Source organism: Mus musculus, chromosome 12 (assembly GCF_000001635.26).
Source record: "Mus musculus strain C57BL/6J chromosome 12, GRCm38.p6 C57BL/6J".
NCBI classification, from domain to species: Eukaryota; Metazoa; Chordata; class Mammalia; order Rodentia; family Muridae; genus Mus; species Mus musculus.
This window is the reverse complement of record NC_000078.6, coordinates 80,801,088-80,828,577: the sequence shown is the minus strand read 5'-3', so window position 1 is coordinate 80,828,577 and position 27,490 is coordinate 80,801,088. Positions and strand designations below refer to the sequence as shown.

The following is a 27,490-nucleotide window of genomic DNA, read 5'->3' as shown; positions in this document are numbered from 1 at the left end:
AGGGTCATAGGTAGTAATAGGAATGGGCTCTAAACCCAGGTAGTCTAACTCAGCTCATTTCCTTCCCTGAATATCATGCCCTGCATCCTAAGTTTTCCTCTTGCTAAAGATGCCAACAGCTGGAGGGAAGGGAGATACTGAAATCACCAGCAGGCTTCCCGTCTCACTCTATTAGGCTTCAAAGAACTGGCTTTGTGCTGTACATACCAGATTATAAAATAAAACAAAACAAACAAACAAACAAACAGCTCTTCCTGAACTGTCTGAGGTTCCAGGAAGAAATCCTGGTATAAAGTCTTCCCCTCCCAAACACAAAAGGCAGATGTGAACTTACCAGAGGCTAATCCATCTCCCAGCAGAGCGCAAAGGATCACCAGTTGAAGAAACACTCCATGCCCCACAGAAGTCACAACAAACTCTGAGCTGCTCTTTGGTGCTATCTTGCCATGGCACATCTTTTATCCGTCGGAGGTTTTTATTTATTTATTTATTTTTAAAAAGAACGACTTTAAAATCCAGAAGAATCCTAAAGCCAGCCAGGAGTAGCTTCACCTATAACAAACAAACAAAAAAGAACTTAAGTAATGTGAAAAGTTCAGCTATAAGTTGGTTAGATGAAAGCAATCTGTCAGGAAGCCACAATCACACACAAAGTTGGAAGAATTCTAGCAACTGAATCCTTACTGCCAAGAAGAGACAAGCACAGAAGCTCCTCCTGGAGAGCTTCCAAAGTTCGCCGCCAGCTGTAGTCAAAATCTGATCTAGGAGGCAGACCCTTTCAAAAAGGGACAGAGGACAGATCCAGCTCACCTGTGCATTACCTGCCCAGCCAGCCAGGTCAGAGTCCCTTTCAGAAATTGCCTGCTCTGTCAGGACCACTGGCTTATGGGCTCCAGCAGAAAGCAGCTGTTGACACAGAGCTGCTCCGCCTATGTCACTTGGCCTCAAAGCAACTTCAGCTAACCAAAAGGAAAAACAGAGTGAGCACATGTCTTAAAGGAATAACTACACCGCCTAGAGAAGGAATGCAGCAGCAGGAGCCAAGGGCACAGAGGCCTTGCTTATCAGAGGCTAAGAAGCCTCCCTCTGAGGATCTCTTTCAACAGCACCGAATCTCAAACCATTCAAGGCTCAACCCACACGCCTGTGACCAGAGGGGTGACATTCTATTAACTAGCCTTTAAAATGATGAGGATGTGGAAGACAGGCTGTAGTTGCTAAATGGCCCCACCACCCATTCTGGTTCAGGCTGACTTATGAAGAATAGTAAGAAGTACCATTTAAAGAAAAAAATAAAAATCAAGCCCAGTGTGGTGGCACACACCTTTAAACTCAGTTTTCTGGAGGAAGAGGCAGGGAGGTCTCTGTGAGTTCAAGGCCAACCTAGTCTATATGGGGAGTTCCAGGTCAACCAAGACTATACAGTGAGACCCTGTCTCAAACAATCAAAACCAAGTAGTAGTCAAGAATTTAAGGATTATTTTCTAAATGTCTTTAGAGAAGATGCTGGGTTGATAAAACATAAAATAGGCCTATTTTATTCAGTTATTTATCAGCTACTCAAATACTCTAGTTTATAGGAGGTATTCAAAATAACATAATTTATTTTTTAAATATCTCCATACATTCAATGTAAAGCTCTAAAAGCACAGATCAGAGGGCCTCCCATTTATAACCCTTATAAAGGACTCCCTGAGTCTTGGCCAAAGATAACCAGACTCAACTTTAATATATGTCTGAAGTCAACTCATGTTTCCCCCCAAGAGAAGACAACTGCAAGAAGTAACATGAGTTTTCTCAGTATAAAATAGAGCAGTTATGAGACTCTTCAGTAAACAGTAGGCAGGGATCAAGAACAGAGCTAGCCAATAACTGATCTTGACTTCTTTTCCTCTGACAATTGTGACAAAAGCCTCTTTGATTCTTGGCTTTTACCCAGACTCTAAATTGAGCCTTTACAGCTGTAGACAGAGTGGCTCACAGAGAAGTCTGTATGTCTATGCATATGTAGATGGGTTCACATTTATATAGCTACAAACGGGAGACTGGGAATGCCTATATTGAAATATTTGTTCCTTGTAGCTCTTAGCCCAGTTTCCTCTCTGTGAAAGGTTTTGACTCAAGCAAAGTGCCCAACCTATTTAAGTCCTCAGTAACCTTATTGTCATTGCTGCTACAGCCAAGCAGCTTTTCTATAAGATGTAAAAAGAGGTGGTGGTGTTTAAAGTCAAAGAGGTTAAAGATGTTAAAGGATATGACCAGAGCTCTAGGTGGCTAATAAAAGATTAACAATGAGCCTTGTGGTGCTACCATTTCAGTATATCCACAGTAGATAGCCCTATGAGGAATTCTTCAGTCATCTCTTTAAGGCAACAACTGGGAACCATCAAGAATGCCATCTGCATGTGCCATATCACTGCACATGTGCAATACATATTTAAGTGGTGAGTGCATTCATGTAAGGTAGTGCCTTAGGTGTTCTGCACATGATTATCAGGAGTTAAAAAATACCACCCAGAGGAGCTTGATGCTAGTCTGAGTCCTAAATGATGTATTGGAGGACAGGGGGCTGTAGAGGAAGCAGGAAGGTTTTACCACATACAGGTGAATCAAGACTACTCCTGACAAAGGTTCAGAAGAAGGCTAAACCAAGGAGTTGAATGTGTACTTGAAAAATAAGTAAAACTGACAAGGATATTAAGTATGGAAGTTACAAGAGCAAAATTTTTAAAAATTTTATTGTTTTAAATTATGTATATATATATTTTTTTCTGTGTATAGGTATGCACATATTGAATGTGGAGGTTGGAGGAGGGGTGTTAAATCCTCTGGAACTGGAGGAACACAGTTGTGAGCTACTTGATAGGCACTCTTAACCACTAAGCCATCTCTTTAGTCTCAGGACACCAATTTTATTTTTTAAGATCACTCTCACTTTTTAAAGAATTGGTCAAGACAGAAGATAATGTCAACATTTTTATGTTATATATAATGCTTTTTTGGAAGGCAACTTAATAACACAGGTCCCAAAAAGAACATATTCTCTGACTTATTGATTCTAATTCCAGATCTATCATCAGAAATCACAAGTGTGCAAATAGCATAGACATATATAGGACACCCAAGAACATTGTTTAGAAAAGGAAAATACTGGGACAATCTGAAAGTTAAGAAGGAGGTTGGCTAAATTAGTTATAGTACATTTAAAAATACTGTTTGGTTACTTAAAAATGGGGCATCTAAACCTTGCTAATATAAAATGCCTTCTTAGATTAATGTCTGAAAAAAATGGATGTATACTTGTTTTTTTGTTTGTTTGTTTGTTTGTTTTTTCTTTTATTGGATATTTTCCTTATTGTTATCCCCTTTCCAGGTCTTCCTTCTGGAAACCCCCTATCCCTTCCCTCCCCCCCCACCCCCTGCCTCTATGAGGGTGTTCCCCTACACTTGTAGTTTTTTAATTTATTAATTTATGTTAGCTTTGTAAGATATAATCTCTGTAGCTCAGATTGGTATTGACCTTGCTAGGCAGCCCAGGCTGCTTTAAACTCTTCATCCTCTTGCCTCAGCCTCCCAAGTGCTAGGGTTAGGTGTGTGCCATTATACCCAGCCCATGCTTGGATTTTTAAAGGATCTATGTTACACACACACTTATATACACCAAAAATCACTCAGGAATAATGCACAACAAACATTGCTGTTAGGAAGAGGAACTAAATGGTTAAAAATCAAGAGGCAAAAAAACCAACAATTACTATATGCACTTTCTCAATATTCTTGAGCACTGTACTTTGTACTCATATTAACTTTTCAGAGAGATAAAATACAAATCAATTTCATGTAACATGACCTTTTTGTCTATTTCCTCAACAAACTTCTAGGAATAGTCACTTTAAGGGGTCAGTCTGATGCGTATCTCCAGAAAGAGTCCCTTTCCTGACACTTCCTACCGTGCCTATTCCCAGGAGAACTGGCTCCTTGGAACCCTTTACTACTTCAGCTTGAACTGGCTAGTGTATCTATTTGTTTATCTGCCTCACCTTAGTGGATTGAAAGTTCCTTGAAGGCAGAGATAGTAAATCACTCATTTTGGAATCTTTAAGAGAAAAGCATAGGCCCTTGCATTTGACAGGAGATTGCTAATGTTTGCCAAACTGTGGGAGGAGACAGAAAGTGGGGAGAAGGTGGAGGAGTACACGCTCCTGATTTATTCTGTCTCACCAACTGCTGGCTTCTCTCTTATTGCTTAGGCAGCTACTTGAACCAAGAGACCAATAAAACCTAGTACTTGATCAAGTACAATGCAGAGAGTGGTATGTGGACTTTACAAAACAGGGAAAACATAAACAGAGTGTCATCAATGGAGTATTTATGTAAAGGATGGTCTAAGGTTACTACTTCAAAATAACAGAGGAAAGTCAACTTGCAAGACCCCAGAGTATCACCAGCTACAAGAAAACTCTGCTAATTTGGACAAAAAGTCATACAGTAAATTAGATCTAAATAAGGAATTATCTGCTTTAACATAGAATGTTAAAAGTCTTCAGTTGGGTATGGTTCTATACACCTATAATCTCAGAACTCAAAACAGTGAGACAGAAATGCTAGCCTGGGCTACAGTATAAGACCCTGTTTCAAACAACACCAAATTGGGAGAGGGGTATCACTTTCTTTAGTAGTATAGTCACTAAAAAGTCACCTGCATTCATTGTTCTGGTTTAGTTTCTTGGAAACATAGCTGTTGTCCTCAAAGTGGGCAGTATCAATAAGCCCCACGAGCTATAGATTATAGATGGTCAGCCCCACAAGGACAAGATGCTAGCCTTTCATATTCATGAACCAATGACATTAAAACCTAGGGGACTGCATCCTGCTCAGTGTGACAAGCACTCATTTCTGCCCCTAACTTTCATGTTGTCCCTAAGCTACAACTCTAACTCTAGGGAGTCACTCACCTCACCTCTGCTTGTTTCTTCCTCTGTACGGGGGGGGGGGGGGGGGGGGGGGGGCATTATTGACTTTACTATCTTACTAGGCTCTGATGAAGCTCAGCTGGTCCAAAAAGAAAACTGAGAATAAATTCTGTTAACTAGACCTAGGGCTTCTGTATAGTCTTGGCCAGAACCTGCAACTTGAGCCCAATGTTTATAAGGTTTGTTTGCTTACTGTTACCATTAATGCTTCCAGGTTAATGATACAACCTGCTAAGAAGGTGCCCAAGAGTTACCTTCAAAAGTATCTCAATGCTTCAGAAAGTAGCAACAGGTGGGACAACATGAAACAGCAGGCACCCTATTCACTAGGCAGATCGGGCACACATCATCTTAGTCCACTTGACCAGATGCCTCCACTCCTGCGGAGAATGCCAGTCTTGCTGAAGTTTCGGGGTCATGTCACACCGAGCTTTACTCTCCTGATTCAAAAGGGCCTGACTCAGAAGGCCTGGATTCCCAGGCATTGGAATGTTAACTTCAGTTCACATATATTATTTAGGACGAATTATTATTATTATTATTATTATTATTATTATTATTATTATTATTATTATTATTGTTTTTTTCGAGACAGGGTTTCTCTGTGTAGCCCTGGCTGTCCTGGAACTCACTCTGTAGACCAGGCTGGCCTTGAACTCAGAAATCCACCTGCCTCTGCCTCCCGAGTGCTGGGATTAAAGGCGTGCGCCACCACACCCGGCTAGGACGAATTATTAAATAAGCCACGAATCATGTATCCATTAATCAGGAAGGAAAGGGAACTGGGAAGAAAAAAACAATTTGAAACCTTTTCTTATCTCAGACTAATACAGAAGGTGGGGGAGAGTAAGAGTGTAGAACAAGATAGTGTATTCCTTTGACTATCTACACCAACCCTCTCACTGCTAAGGGAAAGGACAAAGACCATTTCCTAAAGTATGAACAGAATGTAAGCACCTGATTACATTTCATAATGTAATTACAAGAAGTCCAAAGTCTCCAGAGGAGAATATCAAAAAGTGACTATCCAGGCCCTTCGCTAACTCTTACCATCTTTGAAGGAATTGCAGAATTTTCCCCTCTCATTCACCTTCAAACCCTTAGGACCTCCTACCATCCCCTATAAACAATATGAGGTTTTGTAGATGCACTCTATTTCTTTCTCCTATGGATATTTCCAGTCACCAACTTCTATTTCCTCTGAGCCACTAACATTTATTTCAGTGCTTCAACAGCCACAATTTCTTCTATTGGGATTTAAGGAACATTTGACAGAACATTACCTTACCCATTTCACTGCAGGCCAGAGCAGGGAAGCAGAAGGGAGATGAAGGGAAGGGAGAGAGAAGGGGAGGGCTAGGTAATCCAGGCTGCCCTTGAATTTGCAACCAACCTCTCAAATGCTGAGATTATAGCTATGCTCCACCACTCCTAGGTAAAAATAACTTTTGTTGAAATTTAACCTGCTCCTAATTATAAAAATCACCCTCAGCTTTCCTCTTAAGCCACCTAAAAGTTACTGGAATGTGCCAGGGATTTTCTTGAATTGCTTTGCTACTCCTTACAACCTGTGCTGCTCCAGAAGAACTGCTGTTGATATACTCAGGGCATCATACTTTCTCCCAAGATCCAGGCAAGCAGGAATACCAACCAGTGACACACTACCATATCCTCGTTCAGTCTTCTCAGTCCTCTAGGACCGCAGCAGTCTTGGCTATAGCAGGGAGCTGATAGTAGACAGCTAGGTCCAGCTTCAGCATTAGGCAGTGGTTCTGTCCTCGGGCAAGCCACCCAGTCTTCCCAGTGCTTAGGGATGGACCTGGATGGCTCCCAAGGCCCTTTCAGGGCTAAGGAATTCAAAGCCTTCTAGAAGTGACCCGAAAGTATTTCCTCTGAAAAAGTCTTCAAATGTTCTATTCTAACCAAAAGAAAGAAGTGTTAAATCTATCCTAGCAGCCCTTCTGCCTTCATCTTCTAAGACCAAACTCTATCTATCTCCCTCTGCAATGCAGTAAACTTAAGAGAGTCTACTTTCCATTTAGAGCTTAATCAATCCATCAGCACATTTGTACCCATCATCTAGCACACAGTGTTCCTAATGCACTTTCCAAAAATAACAAACATCTAACAAAGGAGAGGGAAAAAAAATCAAAAAGCCAACCACCCCAGGAGTCAACACACCAGGAACACTGTAGCACTGTAGTAGCCTAGGAAGAGAGAAAAAAATGTAGGAGAAATGAGGAAAAAAGGAGAACAAAGCAAAAATGACTGTGACAGGAAAACAAGAGAAAGCAAGGAACTCAGCCATAAATGTCTAATCTGTAGCCAGGAAGCCACTTTTTTAAGGCAGAGCTTTACCATGGACTGTTAGGCCAAACTACAACAGAAACTTCACGTCCTTTGCTTCTGTTTCCTTGCCAGTGGACAGAAAATGGTTCAGCTAAGTATCTCTCAAGAACAGCATTGCAGACCAGGGCAGATCTCTGGTCCACTTGGATAGTATTTTTTATTATTATTATTTTTAATCGGCTGGTCTAGGGAAAGTATTTTCAGTTCCCATCTGCAAACTGGATGACACCAATCTTCCGGGACTATGTGAGGTAGAAAACAGCAAGCATGAGCTGTAGACTATATCGGAAACTGACTTCAGTTCATGATGGTGAGGGTTCTTTCTTCCATCAGGCTGTGGCTGATACCCACTGGATTCCCTAAGGGCAGTCTTTGAATGTGGTTTAGAAACATCCCGAAATCAGGCTCAAAGCATGAGGTCAGTTCAGATTAAAAAAAAGCAAAATCCCAAAACAACCAATGAGTTAATTAAACAAGTGAACCTTCCTTTCTCAACGTTAAACAAAGCTCTTTCCAAATTCCAAAATATTTTAAAGGCACTTAACTAAGCATATATGAAAAATTAAATACCCATTTGCCTGCTTGAAAAGAGTAACCTGCTCTTTTGTTTGGGGGGGGGGGCCACTCTATGTAACCCTGGCTGGCCTGGATCTCTGTGTATACCAAGTGATCCTTGAACTCAGAGATTAATTAACCTGTCCCTGCCTCCTGAGGCAATTCTAGCTTGAGATAACCAAGTATATCCCCCTCCTTGAAGCCCATACAGAGACAGGTTTCTTCCACATGCTGCATCTACCACAGGTAGTGACTGTTTCACCAATTCTACTTCTCTCCACCACTCAGAGTGCTCCAAAAATGCTTGTTGAACTCAGGGGAAGAAGGAGATAAAAACCTCCAACAGTTTGTGCAGAACAGAAAAGAGGGCAAAGCAGCAACAGACATAAAGCAGGAGGGAAGGGGGTGTACTGAGTTCAAGTTTGAGGCAGATAGCAAATGCTTGACAGAAACAGCAGCGGTTAGTTTCTAGGCCCCAGAGATAGATCTTATATGTCATTATACCTTCTACATGATTCACAGCAGAGCTGAAAGGAACAGGCTCCAATACTCATTTTGCAAATAGAAATTCAAGAAAATGATTTGCTCAATCTGAACCCTCACAACTCTATGTTTCCAGGAACCAACTCTACTGCAGTTCAGCAAATATGTACTAGCTGTCTTCTATACAAGGTTTGGGTAATCACAGAGATCAAATGTGATATCTTGCTCTCAAAGAATTTACAATATGCTGGTGAAGTACATCCTTATCTACATCATTCAAATTGTTACAAGGACCTAAAAGAAAAAAAATATTTTATAGTGCTAAGAGGAAACAAAGAAATGAACACAAGTGCAGCAGCCTTTTCCTTTGGGTTTGCTATTTCTGACATGGAGGAGGTGTTTCCTGCACAGCTATAACTACTCTGAACACTAAAATCTGGTTCCTAAATATCCTCTCCAGTGACATATATAGATATGTATTTATTTCTTGTTACCAGACAGAAACATTCTGTGATTTTAAGCAGACACAATGAATTGTTCCCCTCTTTATCCTAAAAAGTGATGAAGAACTAAGTTAAGAACAAAGACTTATAATTATGTCCGGGTTGGGTATGTATGAGCTGTACCCTGAACTCAAGTACAAACTGGTGATCACACTTCTAAGAGAATCTTTTGCAGGCAGAAATTACTTATTTGCAGTGATAAAACAAAAACAACAAAACAAACAAACGAACAAAAACTCAGAATACCAAGTCACCTTTTAGGACGAAGAGGGGAGCAATTCATTGTATCTGCCTAGAATCACAGAATGTTTCTGTCTGGTAACAAGAAATAAATACATATCTATATATGTCACTGGAGAGGATATTTAGGAACCAGATTTTAGTGTTCAGAGTAGTTATAGCTGTGCAGGAAACACCTCCTCCATGTCAGAAATAGAAAACGCAAAGAAAAGGCTGCTGCCCTTGTGTTTACTTTTTAGCATCTACGTGGATGGCTTTCCAAAGGCCCTCAAGTGGGATGATATAAACAGGTCTGTGTCACTTCCTGGTTCTCAGGCCTTCTGCTACATTCCCAGTCTGTCTGGGAAGACTGCCTATTTAAAAATAAACCTTTAAAGCTCACCAAAAACTCCAAACTTAAACCATCCTTTCCTTTATTTCATTCAGTTTCACTGAAATTAAATGGGGTAAGAGAGCAATAAAGGAGAGAAAATAATCAGAGAAGGAATCTTTGAGTTCAAAACAAAACAAAAACTGTGCTCAATGAAAGTCAAAGTCGGGCTGGAGAGCTGGCTCAGCAGTTAAGTGCACTGACTGCTCTTCCAGAGGTCCTGAGTTCAATTCCCAGCAACCACATGGTGGCTCACAACCATCTGTAATAGAATCTGATGCCCTCTTCTAGTGTGTGTCTGAAAACAGCTACAGTGTACTCATATAAATATAATAAATAAGTCTTAAAAAAGAAAGTCAAAGTCAAGAGAAGTGGGCTCTACTTATGTATCACCACTAACTGGAAAAACTGACCTTGAGCAAGCAAAGATAATTCATCGCTGCACAAGACGGGCTTCCAGTCATAATCCCAGCATAACTATCCAACCTGCCTGAACCTCCGGTTCCTCTTCTGCTTACTTATTTCACCTACATGGCTTTTCTGCACTATATAAGGAAAGGAACACAAAACACTTAGCATAATGCTGGCATGAGTCATCAAAAATGATAGTTACTATTATTAATACAGGGCTGGAGAGATGGCTCAGCAGTTAAGAGCATGACTATTATCACTAATACCTATCCTTATTATTGTTATCATCATTTGAAATAGAGGGTTGGGACAGGTGAGCTCTATTTGGAGAGCATCTCTGTTCTAAATTCTGTGATTCTTAGTTACTTTCTCTTCTTTTTCTCCCATTTTTCTTTTTAAGAGTATTAGACAAGAGAAGAGAGATAAATTAGGCAAAGTCTGAGTTAAACAGCCTCAGCATCTATGTTAGAAACAGTAGGAAATGAGCAACCCAGAAGGAAATCCACAAGTAAGTTAAAATGAAATAATGGTATGTATCACTCTCCAAAATGAAAAGACTTGTATATTTTTCTTTTATTATACTCATAGCATTGTGACATATTCACCCACAATGCACTATCATGAATGCCAAGGACAACATTCCCCTGCCAGCAGACTTCAGCCACTTTATCTTTCACTACATAAAGGTCCCCAGCAGCCCTTTAAGGAAGTCCTAAAAGATAGATAGCACAGTAGCCAATCCCACTCATTTCTACTGGTTAATCCTACCACTGAGGTTTTGTTGTGGTGGTTGTTTAAAAGTTCTCTTTCTCTCTCTCTCTCTCTCTCTCTCTCTCTCTCTCTCTCTCTCTCTCACACACACACACACACACACACACACACACACACACACAGAGAGAGAGAGAGAGAGAGACAGAGACAGAGACAGAGACAGAGACAGACTGAGAGAGAGAGAAAGAGATAGATGCATACTCCTCTTCTTGGGGTGGGGGATGTAGCTCACTCATTTAGTATAGGGCTCCCTAACACTGCCTAAAATATGGTCTGACGGAGCATACATACCAGTAATCTCAGCACTTAGGAGGAGGTGAGGTCATCCTCACCTATATATCAAGTCCTAGGCCAACCTGAAACGCATGGGACCCTATCTTTAAAAAAATTAAAATTAAAATTCCCATACTATCCCTACCTCTTAGTAGTTTTCATTCATAATTTTATGCCAGCTGAGAGCCTCCAAACTCAGAAGTTACTAAGAATGATGAGGGCACATTACTTTCTTCTTGCATTTTTTCCTTCTCTGTACAAAGCTGAAGAAATGCAAGCTTGACCCACAACCTTCCAAGTAAGTAATTCAGTCCATACATGTTGTTTGAAGATGTCTCAGGAGGAAAAATGGAAAACAGGGTGATGAACCTAAAGTTACAAGATGATAGATAGAGGCTCATCATTTACATCTGAAAGAGACCCAAAGGTTCATTTCTAAAGGTTTTTATTTCCCTGGTTTTTCTTTCTGCAGTGCTATTTATATTACATGAAGATTATTCTCAAGGACCAGGGCTAAAGGACAAAGCACTCACAAAGTAAACAAAAACTCAGCAAAGGCTCTCTAGTAGAGTAGTTAGAAGGCAGCATCTAGAACAAAACTAAGACCTGGATAAAATGAGACATAACATGCATTACACAGAAGTCAGAGTTGGGGAGGCAGCCCTAGACTCATCCATATAATTAGTCCCTTAAAAAATAGGCTGCTGCTCACCCACACTGATTCACAACCGCTTCCCTTGCTCAGGTCACTCACAGGCAGCAGATGGCCCTAGCCCTAGGCAGATGGCTGAATATGAACAGGACAAAACTAAGGCCCATCCCTGATTACAAAAGTGCCTGGGGGTTGGCACAGCTCAAAATCAGCAGCAGCATCCAAGGTTCTCCAGCACCCACAGAGCTCATAAAGAGACTGGGTAAAGAGTTTAGTTAGGGAAAGACCCAGTACAACTCTCAAACTGGCCCAGGAGTGGTCATACACACCACAATCTAAGCAGTGTACCAGCAACTAGGGAAACAGTGATGACAGAGGTGGGGACAAAAGGAAGTTTGTCACAGTGACAAAGGTGGTGCTCTCAGGAAGTTCTCTAAAATGTAAGGGCAAACAAGTAAACAGATGGCAGTACAGTGGGGAAGTGCTGAGTCCAGGGCAAAAACAGTAAGGTAGGCCAGAGACACCCAGAATGCAGTGATCCAAACAGACCCTGGCTTTATAGATGTTACCTAAACAGACATGAAAGAGGTAGAGAAAAACATAAGGATCATTCCAAAAAGAAACAACTTAAGAGGCAAAAGAGAATTGGGAATCACTCCCACCTTTGCTGCTAGCATGAGACCCTAACCATTACTACCTAAAATGAACTATAAGGCCATCTTATCATGTCCTATCTATTCAATTTAATAGAAACTATAACCTCAGCATGAGCTGCAACTTGCCTAGGGACACAGGCCTGAGTGCCTAAACCAGAGCCCAGTTCTCTCACTCAACAGTTTTCTCAGGTGTTTCCCAATCAGAATGTGACTGCTAACTAAATCTTCAAGGACACATATCAGCCACAGGTCTGCTCTCCCTGGGTTAGGTATATTCTAAACACTCCTGGAAGGGCACTTGCTGAGGCCGCTCTACCAGATAAGGAACTCATTAGGAGCGCCAGTGTGGCACGAAGAGCTCATGAGAAAATAGTAACAGGTACCTACCTTCTCTTCTGGAAAGAAAGCAGCAAGCATTTGCAACAGAACATGAGATAGACTGTCTCTGTCTGTACAGATGCATCACACACACACACACACACACACACACACACACACACACACACAATTTAAAAAATGGGACCCTTAGAAATGTAAGACTGAGGGAAATCTGTTAGTACATAACAGGATATGTGCAGGCAGGCTTAATTAAGACTCCACAGCCTGTTTCCCAGGAGCCTACCTCCTTGTCTAGCTAGTCATATTAACTTAGCTATGAGAAGCAGTCACTATAGAGAAGTTACCCTTGGGGGTGGGCCATCAGTCTAGCAGACAAGTCTTTAATGTCAGCGCCCAACTGCCCTGTCACCTCAACCTCTACTTTCAACAGCAATTACTCTGTGACCCCAGCTCTCAACCAGGCTGCCTACTTTGGATCAGAGTATATGTAAGGTAAGGTGGAAAAGAGTATCTCTCTCTCTCTCTCTCTCTCTCTCTCACACACACACACACACACACACACACACACACACACACACACACATCTAAACAGACAGGAAGTACAGTTGTTCAACTGCCAAAGCACAGTTTCTGTTCTGATTATAACAAAACAAAATTACATGTCAATATCTGTGCAGAGAGGGGACTGGCAACAAGGCTCAGTTGATAAAAAGAGCAAGCATGCTACTAAGCTTGACAACCTAAGTTTGATTCCTCAGACCTACATCACTATTTAGAAAGAACCTACTCAAAGTTGTCTTCTGACCTCCATTCACCCTACCCCATGCACATAAAATACTTTTTTTTTAATGTGCAGAAAGAGGCCAATAAAGATCAAATCTATTTACTATCCCATTCTGGCTGGTGATCCTATACTCCAAGACCTTGAAGCAAAGGTATGATGAAAACATCTTAATGATCAGAAATCTTTGCAGCCTCCCTTGCTTATAACATTTTAAATTATTAAGAAAAATAATTTTTACAAAGTAGTAGTCTAATTCACAACTTAATCAGTGTACCTGATACTATATATAATCATCACTACTACTAAAGAACTAAACTTCATCACAAAATGCTGCAACATTTAGGTAAATGCAAGTCACTCTCTTTTTAGGCAGAATAGTACAGGAAGAGGCAGCAGCATTTTTCAAAGACACGGGATTCTGATAATCATTCACTAGCTTATCTACGTAACAGTAGGAGAGCTGCTACCCAAGAGTGCACTTGCAAAAATAAAGGATCTGCAAAGGTAAAGAAAGAGTTGAAGAAAGTCTTGTGAGGAAAAAAATTGACACTAGTTTTATTTCCATGTAAACGACAACTCCCTGAGTTCTGTCTATGCAACTACACTTTCTACCTAAATTCAGCAAACTTAAAGGTACCCAAGGAATTTATCTGGCTGAAGTTGGTCCTTGCTCACAGTTGTTACAAATGTTCCACAGTCATAGCCAGTTCAGATAAGAGAAATGGGGTTTGGGAGTAGGGATGGGTCAACATGATGCTTAAAACTCTACTCCCAAGTCAGAAGTAGAAGGTACTACTTTTATTTTATTTTATTTATTTTTATTTTTTTTTTATTTTATTTTTTTTTTTTTTTTTGGTTTTTCGAGACAGGGTTTCTCTGTGTAGCCCTGGCTGTCCTCGAACTCAGAAATCAGTCTTTCTCTGCCTCCCGAGTGCTGGGATTAAAGGCGTTTGCCACCACGCCCGGCCTACTTTTAATTTTATGCAAGATTCTATTAGTTGTTAAAAACCTAGCATAGGCCTTTGTATAACAAGTTCAAATCTCCAAGCTACCCAGATAAATGCAATTCAATGTCAATAATACAAATACGTAAATCCTTACTTAGTCTGACAGCTCTGCTTATTGGTACTCCTATCTAGTTCCTTGAACTATAAACTTCCCTGTGACTAAGCATTTTTTCACACCTTCTATTGGGGTGATTCACCACAAAAAGGAACTAGAGCAAATAGAGGCCCCTGCTAAGAGCTCCTAGCAATCTAAAATAAATGTATTTTCTACCCAAACCTTTCAGCTTCTAGAAAAATCTCAAGGTAGGACAAACTTGTAATACTGTGCCTGTTCTTGCCAGTTTCTCTTAGGTGTTGGTCCCCAATATCCTAAAAACTCCAAATGGCACCCAGTCTCCCGATCCTTGCTCTACCCTCTGAGAACACCTGAAATTCTGTTAAGACCCATGTTTGCTGTTTTATCATTTCCTAACAGTCTTCTCTAGATAGTTTGTAAAATACATAGAAGGCACAGACCTCAAACTCATCAGAACTTTCAACAGAGTTAAGGTGACTGCAGATTCAGATAGCAAACAACCAAAGCAGGCATATCTATCTTAATACTCTATGTGGGTGCAATAATGTTGAACTGTAAAGTATGAAAACGAGGAATGAGCAACAACTACTTATGAGTTATGAACAAAATAATGAAAAACAAAAAGAGAAAAAAGAAATTACTCTGAACCAAGATAATCAAAGAGGGCCTTCTAAAGGAAAGTCAGGAAGCTGGACATAAAAGCTTTGATGGCTGGGAAAATGCAACAATGGTATATAGCTGTAATCCAGCTCTCAGGAGGCTGAGACAGGAGGATCACATATTTGAGGCCAGCCTGAGCTACATAATGATGCCATATCTTAAAAACAGTAATAAAAAAGTATTAAGAAACAAAGACAGGATCCAGCAATACCTCTCCTGGGCATATATCCAGAAGATGTCCCAACCGGTAAGAAGGACACATGCTTCACTATGTTCATAGCAGCCTTATTTATAATAGCCAGAAGCTGGAAAGAACCCAGATGCCCCTCAACAGAGGAATGGATACAGAAAATGTGGTACATTTACACAATGGAGTACTACTCAGCTATTAAAAAGAATGAATTTATGAAATTCCTAGGCAAATGGATGGACCTGGGGGGCATCATCCTGAGTGAGGTAACCCAATCACAAAGGAACTCTCACAATATGTACTCACTGATAAGTGATATTAGCCCGGAAACTTAGGATACCCAAGATATAAGATACACAAAATAAATTGCACTCTAAAATCCTCAGATTAAGGCACAATTCTTACTGATTTCCACAGTTTCTGCCACCTGGCAAGTTCTGGTTATTTTACAAAGTATTTAGCATTCAATTGACTCTTCAGGTAAGGCCAGCTTGGAAACTTCTCCTTGGGTCAGCAGGCAGTGGGAAACAACTGTTCTTGAGCAAGAAACCTGACCTAATCTAATTCCACAGCATCAGCTAGAGGCCCTCCAGGAACACAGGAAGGAAAGAATAGGGGTGTCACACCCTGACAACAGCTTTTATTCTTTTACCTAATCCCCAGAGATGATAAGCACCATGAAAGGGAGCTAACTGACTCCGGCCAGAACAACTACAGCAAGATGCAAAGCCAGTCAGAACAACTACAAAAAGGCCTAGCAAGGAAAATGGTGACAGAAACCTGCAGACGATGGCACAAGGAGGGTTGTGAAGGAGGAGGAGTACTGAGCAGAGCTGGAAGATAAGGTTTCCATTCCCAGATGGTGCCATTATCTTCAGACCTCAATGCTTTGACTCTGCTGACAGATGCCAAATGCTAAGGTCAGTCAGCTCGGCACTCTGCTTGTTTCTGGGAATGGGGGTTACACATTCCATCCTTCCCATCTGTCTGCGGTTTTATATGCTAGCTGTGATTTCCTGTAATTCCTGTGTATAGGGATCGATGAGAAGATAAGGACAAGCTCAGGCAACTCCTCTGTCCATCACACTGTGACAAACACATCTCAAGAGTCCTGCACAACCGTTTTACTGGTAACTCCGATTATGGGAAGAAGAGAAAGGAGAAGGAAGCATCTTAATTTGAAAGCTATAATAAGGGAAATGCCCTTCTTACACAATCAATTTCCCCTTTTGGCAGAGCCTTCCCAGAATGCATTTAGTGAGAACAAGGGAGAAAACCCAACATTTTCCAACCCTGAGTCCTGACTGATTCCTGCAAAGATGAGGAACCCAAAATTCCTTACAGCCTTGCTGTGTGAAAAATGAGCACAAACCAAGGAACCAAGAGTCAACATATAAGACCAAAAAATGCTTCCAAAACTGAATGACAGCCTTTCACAGTGGTGACTCTGAGGGAGCCAGGACATAAGTAAGACAGGAAGAATGAATGTTCATGGCCAGAGTAGGCCACAGCAAGACCTTGTCTGAAACAAGCCTTACCTATAGGGCTTTTTTTCTCTTATGCTCTTTGAGGTATATATTTCAGATTTCATGTATTTAACTGAAAATGACCTTGAATTATTTTTCCTTTCCTTTTTTTTTTTTGTAGGGAAGACAGGGTCTCTCTATGTAACGATGACTGTCCTGGAATTAGCTACATAAACCAGGCTGGCCTCAAACTCAAAGAGACCCACCTGCATCTGCTTCCCAAGTGCTAGGCTTAAAGGAACCCATGACCAGGCCAGGCTTTATGTGGTGCTGGGGATCAAACCCCATGTTTTCATGCGTGTTAATTTAAGCAAGTACTTTACTAACAAAGCTAGCCCTCCGTCTGTGATTTTTAAAAGATTTTCAAGATCTGGGAAAAACAAGTTTCAGATGTGCATGTTCACATAGGAAAAGTACATTTCAGTGCTTTTCTAACTATTAAATAAACATAAGGGGGAAAGAGAGCAGATTGAATGAAGAACAAAGTGTTGGTTATAACTTGGTGACATTTTCTAAACAAGAACTTGCCTCCCACCAGTGACAGATTCAAGCACTCCAGAACAATCACACTGTATTCTTCCACACAAGGGCCTCAGAAAACTTAATCTAGGAGGTGACCCAAGAATATCTCTTACTATATGACTTTTCCAGGATCAGGCCTCCTAGAGATGGCAATCTGTCCTTTATAAAATCATGGTTCCAATAGAGAAAGGGACATTTTGTCCTTTTCTATAACTGAGGTGATCGTAATTCCATCCTAGTATTATGAGCCCTCCAGCTAATAACACCATCATTATTATAACTAGCATCTGACTGCTTATTCGTTGGGTACGAAACTAAGCACTTCACACTTACTATCTGACCTAAGTGCTATTATTATCTCTGGTTATAGGCAGGGAAACCTAGCAGTGGGGGTTGAAAGAGGTGGGGGTGAGACTTCAAACTAAGCAGTCTGACCCCAAAGCATGCAATTTTGGTAGAGGTATAAATTTGTTTCATGTAATTGATTTTAAATGTTAACATTATTTCTGGGCTGAATAGATGGCTCAGGGGTTAGGAGCACTTGCTGTTGTTCTAGAGGACCTGAGCTCAGTTCACAGCACTGATGTAAAACAACTCACAAGATACTTAACTCCAGTTCCAGGGGAGCCCAACACCCTCTTCTGGCAATCTCAGGCAACCACATACATATATGTTCATATACACACAGATACACATTTAAAGAGTAAATCTAAAATAAATATACAGATAGATTATCAGGGGGAACCTTCATAAGAAGACAAACAGGAAGTTATAGCAATGGTTCAGACTGCTGTATACAGCTGTGCAGCCTCCTGAGGTGCCAGACACTTCTGAATGAGCAAAGGAAATCTTGAACATATGGATGACAGGGACCTACTTATCATGAGGGACTGGAAAGGCTAGAGTCTATGGTTATATCTTCCTGCAGTTCTGTTTTAGTATTTATTAAATGGGTTTCATTATGGCATTCTCATGTACTATTATATCTTGCATCACCACCCTCCCCTCCCCCCATTTCCTCCTCTGACTTGGCACATTTCCTCTCCCAAAATAATCCCCCTTTTCTAGTGGCCTGTGCGGCCTCAGCCTTGTCCTCCACCCACTTACCCATTCCTCTGAAACATTAACGACATCCCTGTCCTAGCATGTAACTGGTCACTCCTGGAAGAGACTCAACCTCCAACAGCTCAAATCCTCAATGCCTTGGGTTGAGAGGACAAGGAAGGGTTGTGGCCCACCAGCCCAGTTCAAATCCCATACCACCATTCCTTGCTATGGTCTGTGCTTTTGAACAGTGTTAAATTATGGAAGCTCCCAAGGCCTTCCTTGTTTTTGAACCTCTTATTTATACTAAAGTTCCTTGTTTGCACAGACTACCACCACCACCCAGACAATTTCCTTTCTATGTTCATGTTATCATATGGGCAGGTGATTTTAAAGCACACCTCAGATGACAAGGGCTCTGAAGCCTTTTTAAGACTTGGGAATATTAGTCACTAGATGAGTAATTCCCTGAACTGCAAATGAGATGGACAGTAACTTTAAGTCATAGATAGTACATTTATTAAAGGCACTGACACATGAAGGGGATGTAATGAAAAATCATAGATACTAATAGCTCTTAACAGATATGCCTCTATCAGCATTTGCCTTTTCTAATGAGCCTGATTTCTCTAGAAATTAGCTGCCAAAGACAGATACACTGCATAGTTATGATCCAATTCAGATATTCTTAATAAGAACTTGTATAGAAATGGCTAAGAGGGAAGAAGTTTTGTAGTTTTGTTTTGGAGTGGTGTTTTCTTTAAAAGTCTAAACATAAAGCATGTTGCTGGGGTCTCTTCACTTGTTTGTAACCTGAGTAAAAATGCACTCACTTCAAGGCTATGCCTCTCTGTGCCAGCAAATAGTAAATCTCCACCACGTGTGAGCTCACTGGATTATTACAGGGGCTACAGCATGTGGCCAAGAGTTCACAGTCTGACTCTGATACAAGCTATGCCAGTACAGGCAAGATTTTTAAGTCCTCTTTTAAGCCAGGTTTGGGACACAGGCCTATTATAGTAGCTACCTGGGAGCCTGAGGAAGTTCAAAGCCCTGCCTGGGCTGTAAGAATGAATCAAGGTCAATCTAGGCTACTTAGTGAGACTCTTTGTCAAAATAAAAAGTCAAAAGAGAACTGGAGGTTTAGGGATGTAGCTCAGTTGGTAGAGCATTTCAGCACATACAAAACTCTGATTTTAATACTCCACACTACATAAGCAGGGCATGATGGTCTAAACCTGTAATCCCAGCACTTGGCAGGGAAGAAGCAGGAGAATCAGAAGTTTAAAGCTATCCTTGGTTATATAGTAAGTTTATAGCTACCCTCATATGCAGTGTTAGTGGCAAAAAGTTTTTTCATAGATGTATAAGTTGATCATAATGGAAGTGGGGATATGATGCTCAAATTCATAAGAATGTTGATGATAACAGTAGAGTTTCTGTTATGAAATTAGTTGAATAAAATTCTGGTAAATTAATGTAGTGTAGTGGTCCTAAGAAGATAATAGTTGGTAGAGCATTTATTAGGATAATGTTAGTATATTCAGCTATAAAGAATAATGCAAATGGGCCTCTCTGTCTCAGAGATGTAACACAGTGGTAGAGCATTTGCCTAGCATACAGAAGACTCTGGGCTCAACAACCAATACTAACAAAAAAAAAATCTTTAAACTGTAAAATAGATACCAAATGGTTACAATTTCAAAGTTGCTAGGAAGATAAGTTAATATGTACAAAACAGTAAAAACAATGTTTGACACAAAGGAAGCTTTCAATAGTATGATGGCACATACCTGCAGAATTCAGTAGAGTGAAACAAAAGGATAAGGAACTTAAAACCAGTCTTGATGGTACTGCAAGTTTGAAGCCACTTTGGGCAACATGTCAAAATGTGGACTCAAAACAAAACAAAAGCACTGTTCTATACATGCTAAGCCTTTTGTATCATCTTACCTTATAGTATTAATTTAGTTCTGTATAAATTTGGGACTTCACCCTTTTGAATGTGTCTTAGTCCACTATATCTATTAATTCAAACCTCATAATAACCATGTTAAATTAGATCCTGCTAAAAGGAAAAACCACTAGCCAAAGGATAGGAACTGAATACACAGCAATCCCCCTCCTTAGGTCAGGGACCTGTCTCCACCATCTGTGAATATCCTCCCACCTCCACTCCCACCCCCACTAGCAGAAACTCAATAAATCCATGTTAAATCAGACTGACTACACAGCTGTCAGGCTATGAACAGAACAACTCCAGCCCTGTAGCCAGAGGATGGGCAACAAACAGGAATCAACATTCCTGGGCATTCCTAACTTGAGAACAGACAAGAGGGGTACTATTCCCAAGCCAGACTCCAACTCATTCCTGAAAGGGAAGGGAGCAGCCAGAGGTCACTCAGAGGGAAATGTCAGTATTGCCCCCTGCACAAATGACCTCTGAAGCAGTAGGGAGCCAGGCTAATGTAATGAGACATTATACAGGCCCTCCCATCAGGCCAAATGGGGATCCATAGATGTTTCAGATGCATATAATGCTGCCTTGCTAATTGAAATGGGAGTTGCCTTTTACAGAGCTTAGGCCAGTCAATAAATAACAGGAACCAAAAGGCTTTCGGTAGGGGCTTAACTGCCCTTCCCTATCTGGTCCTTTATGCCTCAAGCAAACCCTAGGGAACATCCCTCAGACGAGAACTATCCTCCAATAGTACACATTCACCCCAAGAAATACACCCCAACTTCTCTTTTTCTACTTTAGTCTGGTTTTGTTGGTCTTTCCTTCCCATTCACTTCATCTAAATCCAATTCCAAACACCCTTATTTGATCCTACCTCTACCCTCTCCGCCCCCCCCCAGATAATTGTCTCCCTCTCCAGCTCATCCCGCACTTCAATATTCCTATCCCACAGACTCTGTCTACCATGAAAGAAACACCAGCTCTGAAATCACTGCAAATCTGGTTCTAGCTCCAGCACAGTCAATTACAGTATTCCATATTGCTAAGGCTTCTATCCTGATCTATAAAGTGAAACAAGCTTGCCTAAATAAAACACCCAGCACAGTGCCACCCAACACACCCTGCCCTGTCCTACTCCCCAGGGGACTTCCCTTCCTCCTTTACTCCACTACTTAGATATAATCACTCAAGGTATTATACCTTTGAAAATCCCAAAGTCAGCCTAAAAGAGTGACTTCACTCTGTAACGTTATCTCTGTACTCCTAAAGCAACCTTCTGGTCACTTTGCACCTGCCTCCCACAAATGACCTATTTGGGAAAAGATAGTAATTAGAAGGGATAGAAATGAAGAGTCATTAAGCCTCTATATGATAAGAACAGATCTGTCACATATGACCAAAGCTCCACGCACAAGAGAGTCCCACAATCCCACATTTACAGACTAATTTTATCAGTCATTTTTGTTAGAAAAACAATCTGGTTCATTTCTTTAAAAAAAAAAAAGTTTTAATGTTTATTTATTTATTTATTTATTTATTTGTAAGAGGGGACATGAATGTGGATATCCAAGGACAATCAATGTGACTCAGTTCCCTCTTTCCACCTTTAAGAGGGTTCCAGGGATTGCACTCAGGTGGCAAGCACCTTACTTACAAACCATCTTACTGGTCCCCACTTAGTTAATTCTGATAAGACCCAGACATGAGTTTTCAGAGATCAAGGACTGCCTATAATTTGATTCCCAAAAGGTGGCATCCTTGATGACAGCTCCAAAACAGCATGTCAGGTCTCTTCCTAGTGCCCTGATGCTGCTCTGCAAACCCATGATTGCCCTTGAAATAAACCCACAACCTAGTTCTTTTATAAGAACTTTGTCCAAAATTTTTAGTCATCACCCTTAAAAACAAACTATCTTCAAAACCCGGATCAATACTAGAGAAAAATTAATACAAATCCTAAGCAGCTTATGCTTTAAAGGGACTTTCAACAAAGAGGTAAGAGGGTGCTTCTCCACAGACAATTCTTATTTTGAAATTAGCTACCAGTTAAGAGGTTCTCCTTCATGAGGTTTTAACATCCTCCTAGATCCAAGACAAAAGGATACTTGTCTAAAGAGGTACAGAAACCTGGATAGCCTCGAGTATGAAAAAGTGGGTACCTCAAGGGTAGCCCCTTAAAACTTTACAGTCCCCAACAATATACAGATAATCACGGGATTCAAAGAAAGGTCTTCCACTAGAGAAGCTCAACCTGTCCTATGCAGGCCTGTTGGAACAAAGAAAAAAATGAATGTAAGCACAAGTCAGTAGTGTGGCCTGCAGCAGCAAGAACAACTTCAGCGAAGGATAAACTGGAATGTTCTGAACTTGACAGGTCAGAAACTTGAGCTACAAACAAAGACAATGATAGCCTGATATGTACCAAATAAAGTAGATGTGGAAATGAGGAGAGGGAAACAAGCCCTACCCTTCTGTAATTCTGTGGCCCATCTGCCACAGAAAGTGGGGGAAAAAAATAGGATCCAAAATTGACCAAACTTGAGTCATGTTAACTCCTCAGGACAGACCAATGGTGCTCTGCTATGGCACTGTCCACAGTCCTGGCCACTACTGAGCAGACACCTCCCGTTTGCTAGAGGCTACACTGATAGAGCAGGTGTTTTCAGACACCAATCACATAGGTATCAATGCTATTTCTGCTGTAACCCAAGCCCCCTTAGCATGATGCTAGGTGTGGTGGCTATGTAACAAGGTCCTAGCATAAAAGAAAAGGAAAGGGGGGGGTAGAGAAAAAAGAAAAGAGGAGGAGGAAAAATAGAGAGGGAGAATGTGAAGAAGGGAGGCAGTCACCTATTCATTCTGTGTCTCACTTCAGTAACTTTAAAGTGTAATTCCCACCTTGCTTTAACCCATAAGCATGAGAATAAGAGCTGGCAACACCAACATTATTAGCTGAAAACTTCCCACGTGCTAGATACCGGTCTAGGCACTTTACATTTCTCACTTCATATAACCCTCAAAACCCACAGCCTACAGTACATGCAATTGTTAACTTCTACTTTCAGTTGAAGAAGCTGAGGCTTAGCAAAAAGACTTACCCATAGCTATGTACTCAGAAAACTAACACTAAGACAGCAAGGGCCCGTTACTTTTATCATATCTTTCCCAAACTGCTATTCGAATATCTTTTAGTTATCAGGACTGTGCCTTCTGCTTTAAATATGTCCTTTTGATTCTCATATCAATTTTATTAAATGTGGTTTTAATACGTTATTCAAGTTATACATACCACTAGTATAAAATCCAAGTAACACAGAAAAGTAGTTTAAGAAGTTAGTTTCCAGGGCAGTGGTGGCGCATGCCTTTAATCCCAGCATTTGGGAGGCAGAGGCAGGCAGATTGCTGAGTTCGAGGCCAGCCTGGTCTACAGAGTGAGTTCTAGGACAGCCAGGGCTACACAGAGAAACCCTGTCTCAAAAAACAAAAACAAACAAAAAAAGTTATAGTTTAGCCAAGAATGGTGGTACATGCTTTTAATCCCATCCCTCTGGAGGTAAAGGCAAGCTTTGTGAGTTTGAGGCCAGCCTCATCTATACAGCAAATTCTAAGAGTGTCAGAGTTACACACAGAGAGACTTGTCTCAAAAAGAGAGAGAAAAAAGGAAGATTAAATTATTGTTTCTCTTATCTTTATGACCTAGAGTTCTCTCCCTAGGTAATCATTAATATGTTAATAAGGTACCTTTCTAGAGATCACATTAACATTGGTTTTATTTCAAAACTAACCACAAAACTGAAGGATCAGCTAGGCATAGGGATGAATGCCTATAACCTCAGAATTAGGAAAGCTAAGGCAGGAAGAATGCCAAGAGTTTGAGACTAGCCTGGGCGGGCTACTACATAGTGAGACCTCATCTAAACAAATGTTAAAAACCCTGAAAATCAAAGTTCAATTTGTTCCAGGTCATATAGCTGGGAAGCAGAAAAGCTGAGACTGAAGCAAGGTTGCTCTAAGCCTACTAGCTTCTCTGCTGCCTCCTCCTAAGGACTCTCTTCTAAAACAACTGTCATTCTCAAAGGACAGAGGAATAGGGAAAATGCGCCTGGCCCATGGCCAGTTTTACTCCTCCACTTTCCCAACTAAATGGAAAAAGCAGGCAGGCTGCCCAATTACATCTCTGGTCCAAGAACGCTGGCACTCCATATTCTTTTCTATTCTAGGCTGCCACGACCTAGAATATTATTCTTCTATAATGTCCTTGCACAGTCTCATCTCTGGAAACAATAGGACAATAGTTTATCATCAGAGACCAAGCTGATTTCCTTCTGGTAACATCAAAGGGAAGGAAGTATCTTCAAAAGCCCTCAAGCTTGGAAACACCACCAGGCTGAGGAGTCAATCAGATGACTGCAAAGGGACAGTTAGAACCAAGGGATCAACATACCTAATTGGGGTGAGCTTGCTGAGCCACTCAAAAAGTGTTTGGAACCAATAAGCTCAGAATTTCTGCTTTGTTTTATTCCTATTTGATCTGTCAACCACATAGATTTTGAGACAGTATTTCTGTCTCTGGGGACTTTCCTCCTCCTCCAAAAAAATAAAAATAAAAATAAAACCTTTATATTATATGGAAACACTCTTCCTAAGGATATTACAGCTGCTTTTTCAAACTATACACATATTCACAATTTTAAATTTTATTTTCACCATTTTTAGTGTTTATCTGTGTGCTGTGTTTGTGTTGGGGATGGGGCACAGGTATGTACATGCCTGAGTATCAGTGCTAGATCACCCTAGAGCTGAAATTACAAGCAGTTTTGAACTGTCCAACATGTTGGGCCACCTCCCAGTCCTCATATTTGAATTTTTGTCCCATCAGTATAAAAAACATACTGAGTTTAGGACTTCTGTGCTGAGCAAGGGGAACAACAAAGGAGATACTGCTATTACACGGCTGTTACTCAGCAAGTAAGTGTTATGGATCTAAAATCCCTGGAAGTTTCCATTTCCCAGCATGAGCTCAGTACAGTAGCTGCGGAATGCCTTCAGGGAAGGGGGTGGGGTGGAGAGATGGTCAAGGGTTATGAATACTGCTGCTCTTACAGAAGATGACCTAGGTTTGATTCCCAGGAACCACATGGCAGCTTACAACCATCTTTAATTTCCCTCCAGTTCCAGGGGAATCCAATGCCCTCTTTATATCTCTGAGGGCCCAACACATACATGTGACACATATATATACACATGTAGGTAAAATACTCATACACATAAAATATTTTTAAAAAATGTCAACTCATTGTCAAAGGTTTTACTTTTCCCATTTGTATACCAGAACTAAAATTTAAGTACAGCTATTCCTTGGTAGTCAAAGATTATTGGTTCCAAGACACCCGTGGATACCAAAATCTGAGGATATTCAAGTACCTTATTTAAAAACAGCACAGTAGTTACTTACAAATACCTTCTTATATACATTAAATCATCTCTAGATTACTTGTAAGTCCTAATGCTGTGCAAATAATTGTCAGGCTGTATTGTTTAGAGTTACAAGAAAAAAGTCTACATGTTGGCCAATGCAGATACATTTTTTTCCCTCCCTCCAAACTGTCAGTGCAAGGTTACCTGAATCCACAGACGAAGAACCCCCAAGATTAGGGAGGGCACATATATTTTATATGAAATGTCTTATGTGAGAACCTGTAAAATGCAGAAATTTTTGCCTGTTTTGCTGCTATATATGTTAATATAGATGTCTAGCACATACTGTAAAGAGGAGAAATTTAAAGCACATTGAAGGGGTTTGAAATGTGTAAGAAAAGACTAACTAGAACACTAGCGAACAACTCAAATAATGCATCTTTAAGTGTTAAAATGTGCTGCAAAGAATCTGGGAGAGGGCACTTAATAAATTCTTGTATAATTAACACATGAGTTTAAACACATTACTTAAAAAATTCCTTGTCACCTTTGCACCACCCTCTCTATATCATCCCTAAAGCTGCCACCAATGGCTCTGACATCTGCTCATGCTACCACTCTCTACCTATATTCCTAAAAATAAACATGTACTTTTAGACAAGCATTCATGGGATAATGAGAAGCACCAACAAAATTATTCATTTCTAAAGAACAAAGAAACAAGTCACCCCGTATTAGCTATTTCCTTATCTACAACTGAATTCACACTCTATGCTGGATATATTTATTCCTCCAAGCTGCAAAAACAAATGTATACATTAGTTTTAGGGCAGGATTGATAGTTTTAGTCCCATGATTGTATGTGCCTGGTGCCCGCAGAGGTTAGAAGAGGATTTTAGACCCATCGGACTGGAGTTACAGATGGTTATGAGCCACCAGGTAGGTGCTGTGAATCTAACTCAGGTCCTCTGGAAGATCAGCCAGTACGCTTAACTGATAAGCCATCTCTCCAGCCCCCTAAAGTTTGTTTTGATTGCCCTTGCTGAATGAGCTATATAGTGAGACCCTGTCTCAAAAATAAAAACAAAACAAAACAAAACAAAACAACAACAAAGAAAAAAAAGCAATCAAAGCCAGGCAGTGGTGGCATTTGCCTTCAATTCCAGCACTGGTCTACAGAGGGAGTTCCAGGACAGGCAAGGTTACACAGAGAAACCCTGTCTCAAAAAACAAAACAAAACAACAAAAACAAAAAAGAAAGAAAACAGAAACAAGCCAGGCATAGTGGAGTATATTTTTAACCCCAGCACTTTGGAGGCAGAGGCTGGAGGGTCTCTGTGAGTTTAAGGCCAGCTTGGTCTACACAGTGAACTCCAGAATGGCCAGGGCTACATAGTAGCTACACAGTGAGACCCTGTCTCAAAACAAATAAACAAAATGTATATAATGTATCCAACCATGTATTCACTACATGCCAAATAAATACCAAGATTTACTTCTTGGTTTCTGCAGTAACTATACCTGCCTCTTACCAGTCCCAAGCTGATTATCCATTCATAAATTATCCTAACTTGAGGGTACACGTAAACAGGAAAAAAGATGAGTCAATGAATTTTTATGAAACCCGGAGCCTGTTTTTCTTGCTATACTGCTGTGTAACAAGCAAAATCCCCCATAGGAGTAAACAAGGAGGAAGGTGGCCTTCCTACAGCAGATGGCATACCTAAA

General features: G+C 40.6%; 1 protein-coding gene across 2 annotated transcripts in view; it reads right to left on the bottom strand.

Annotated features, from left to right (window-relative positions):
• The window catches only part of Susd6 (sushi domain containing 6), a 90,302-nt gene that overhangs the window by 52,256 nt on the left and 10,556 nt on the right, over positions 1-27,490 (bottom strand). For both annotated transcript variants that reach the window (NM_001242419.1, NM_178682.4), the window contains exon 2: positions 335-552. In NM_001242419.1, coding sequence (NP_001229348.1) covers positions 335-455 — 121 coding nt within the window. In that variant the 5' untranslated portion in view covers positions 456-552. The remainder of the gene's footprint in view (positions 1-334; positions 553-27,490) is intronic.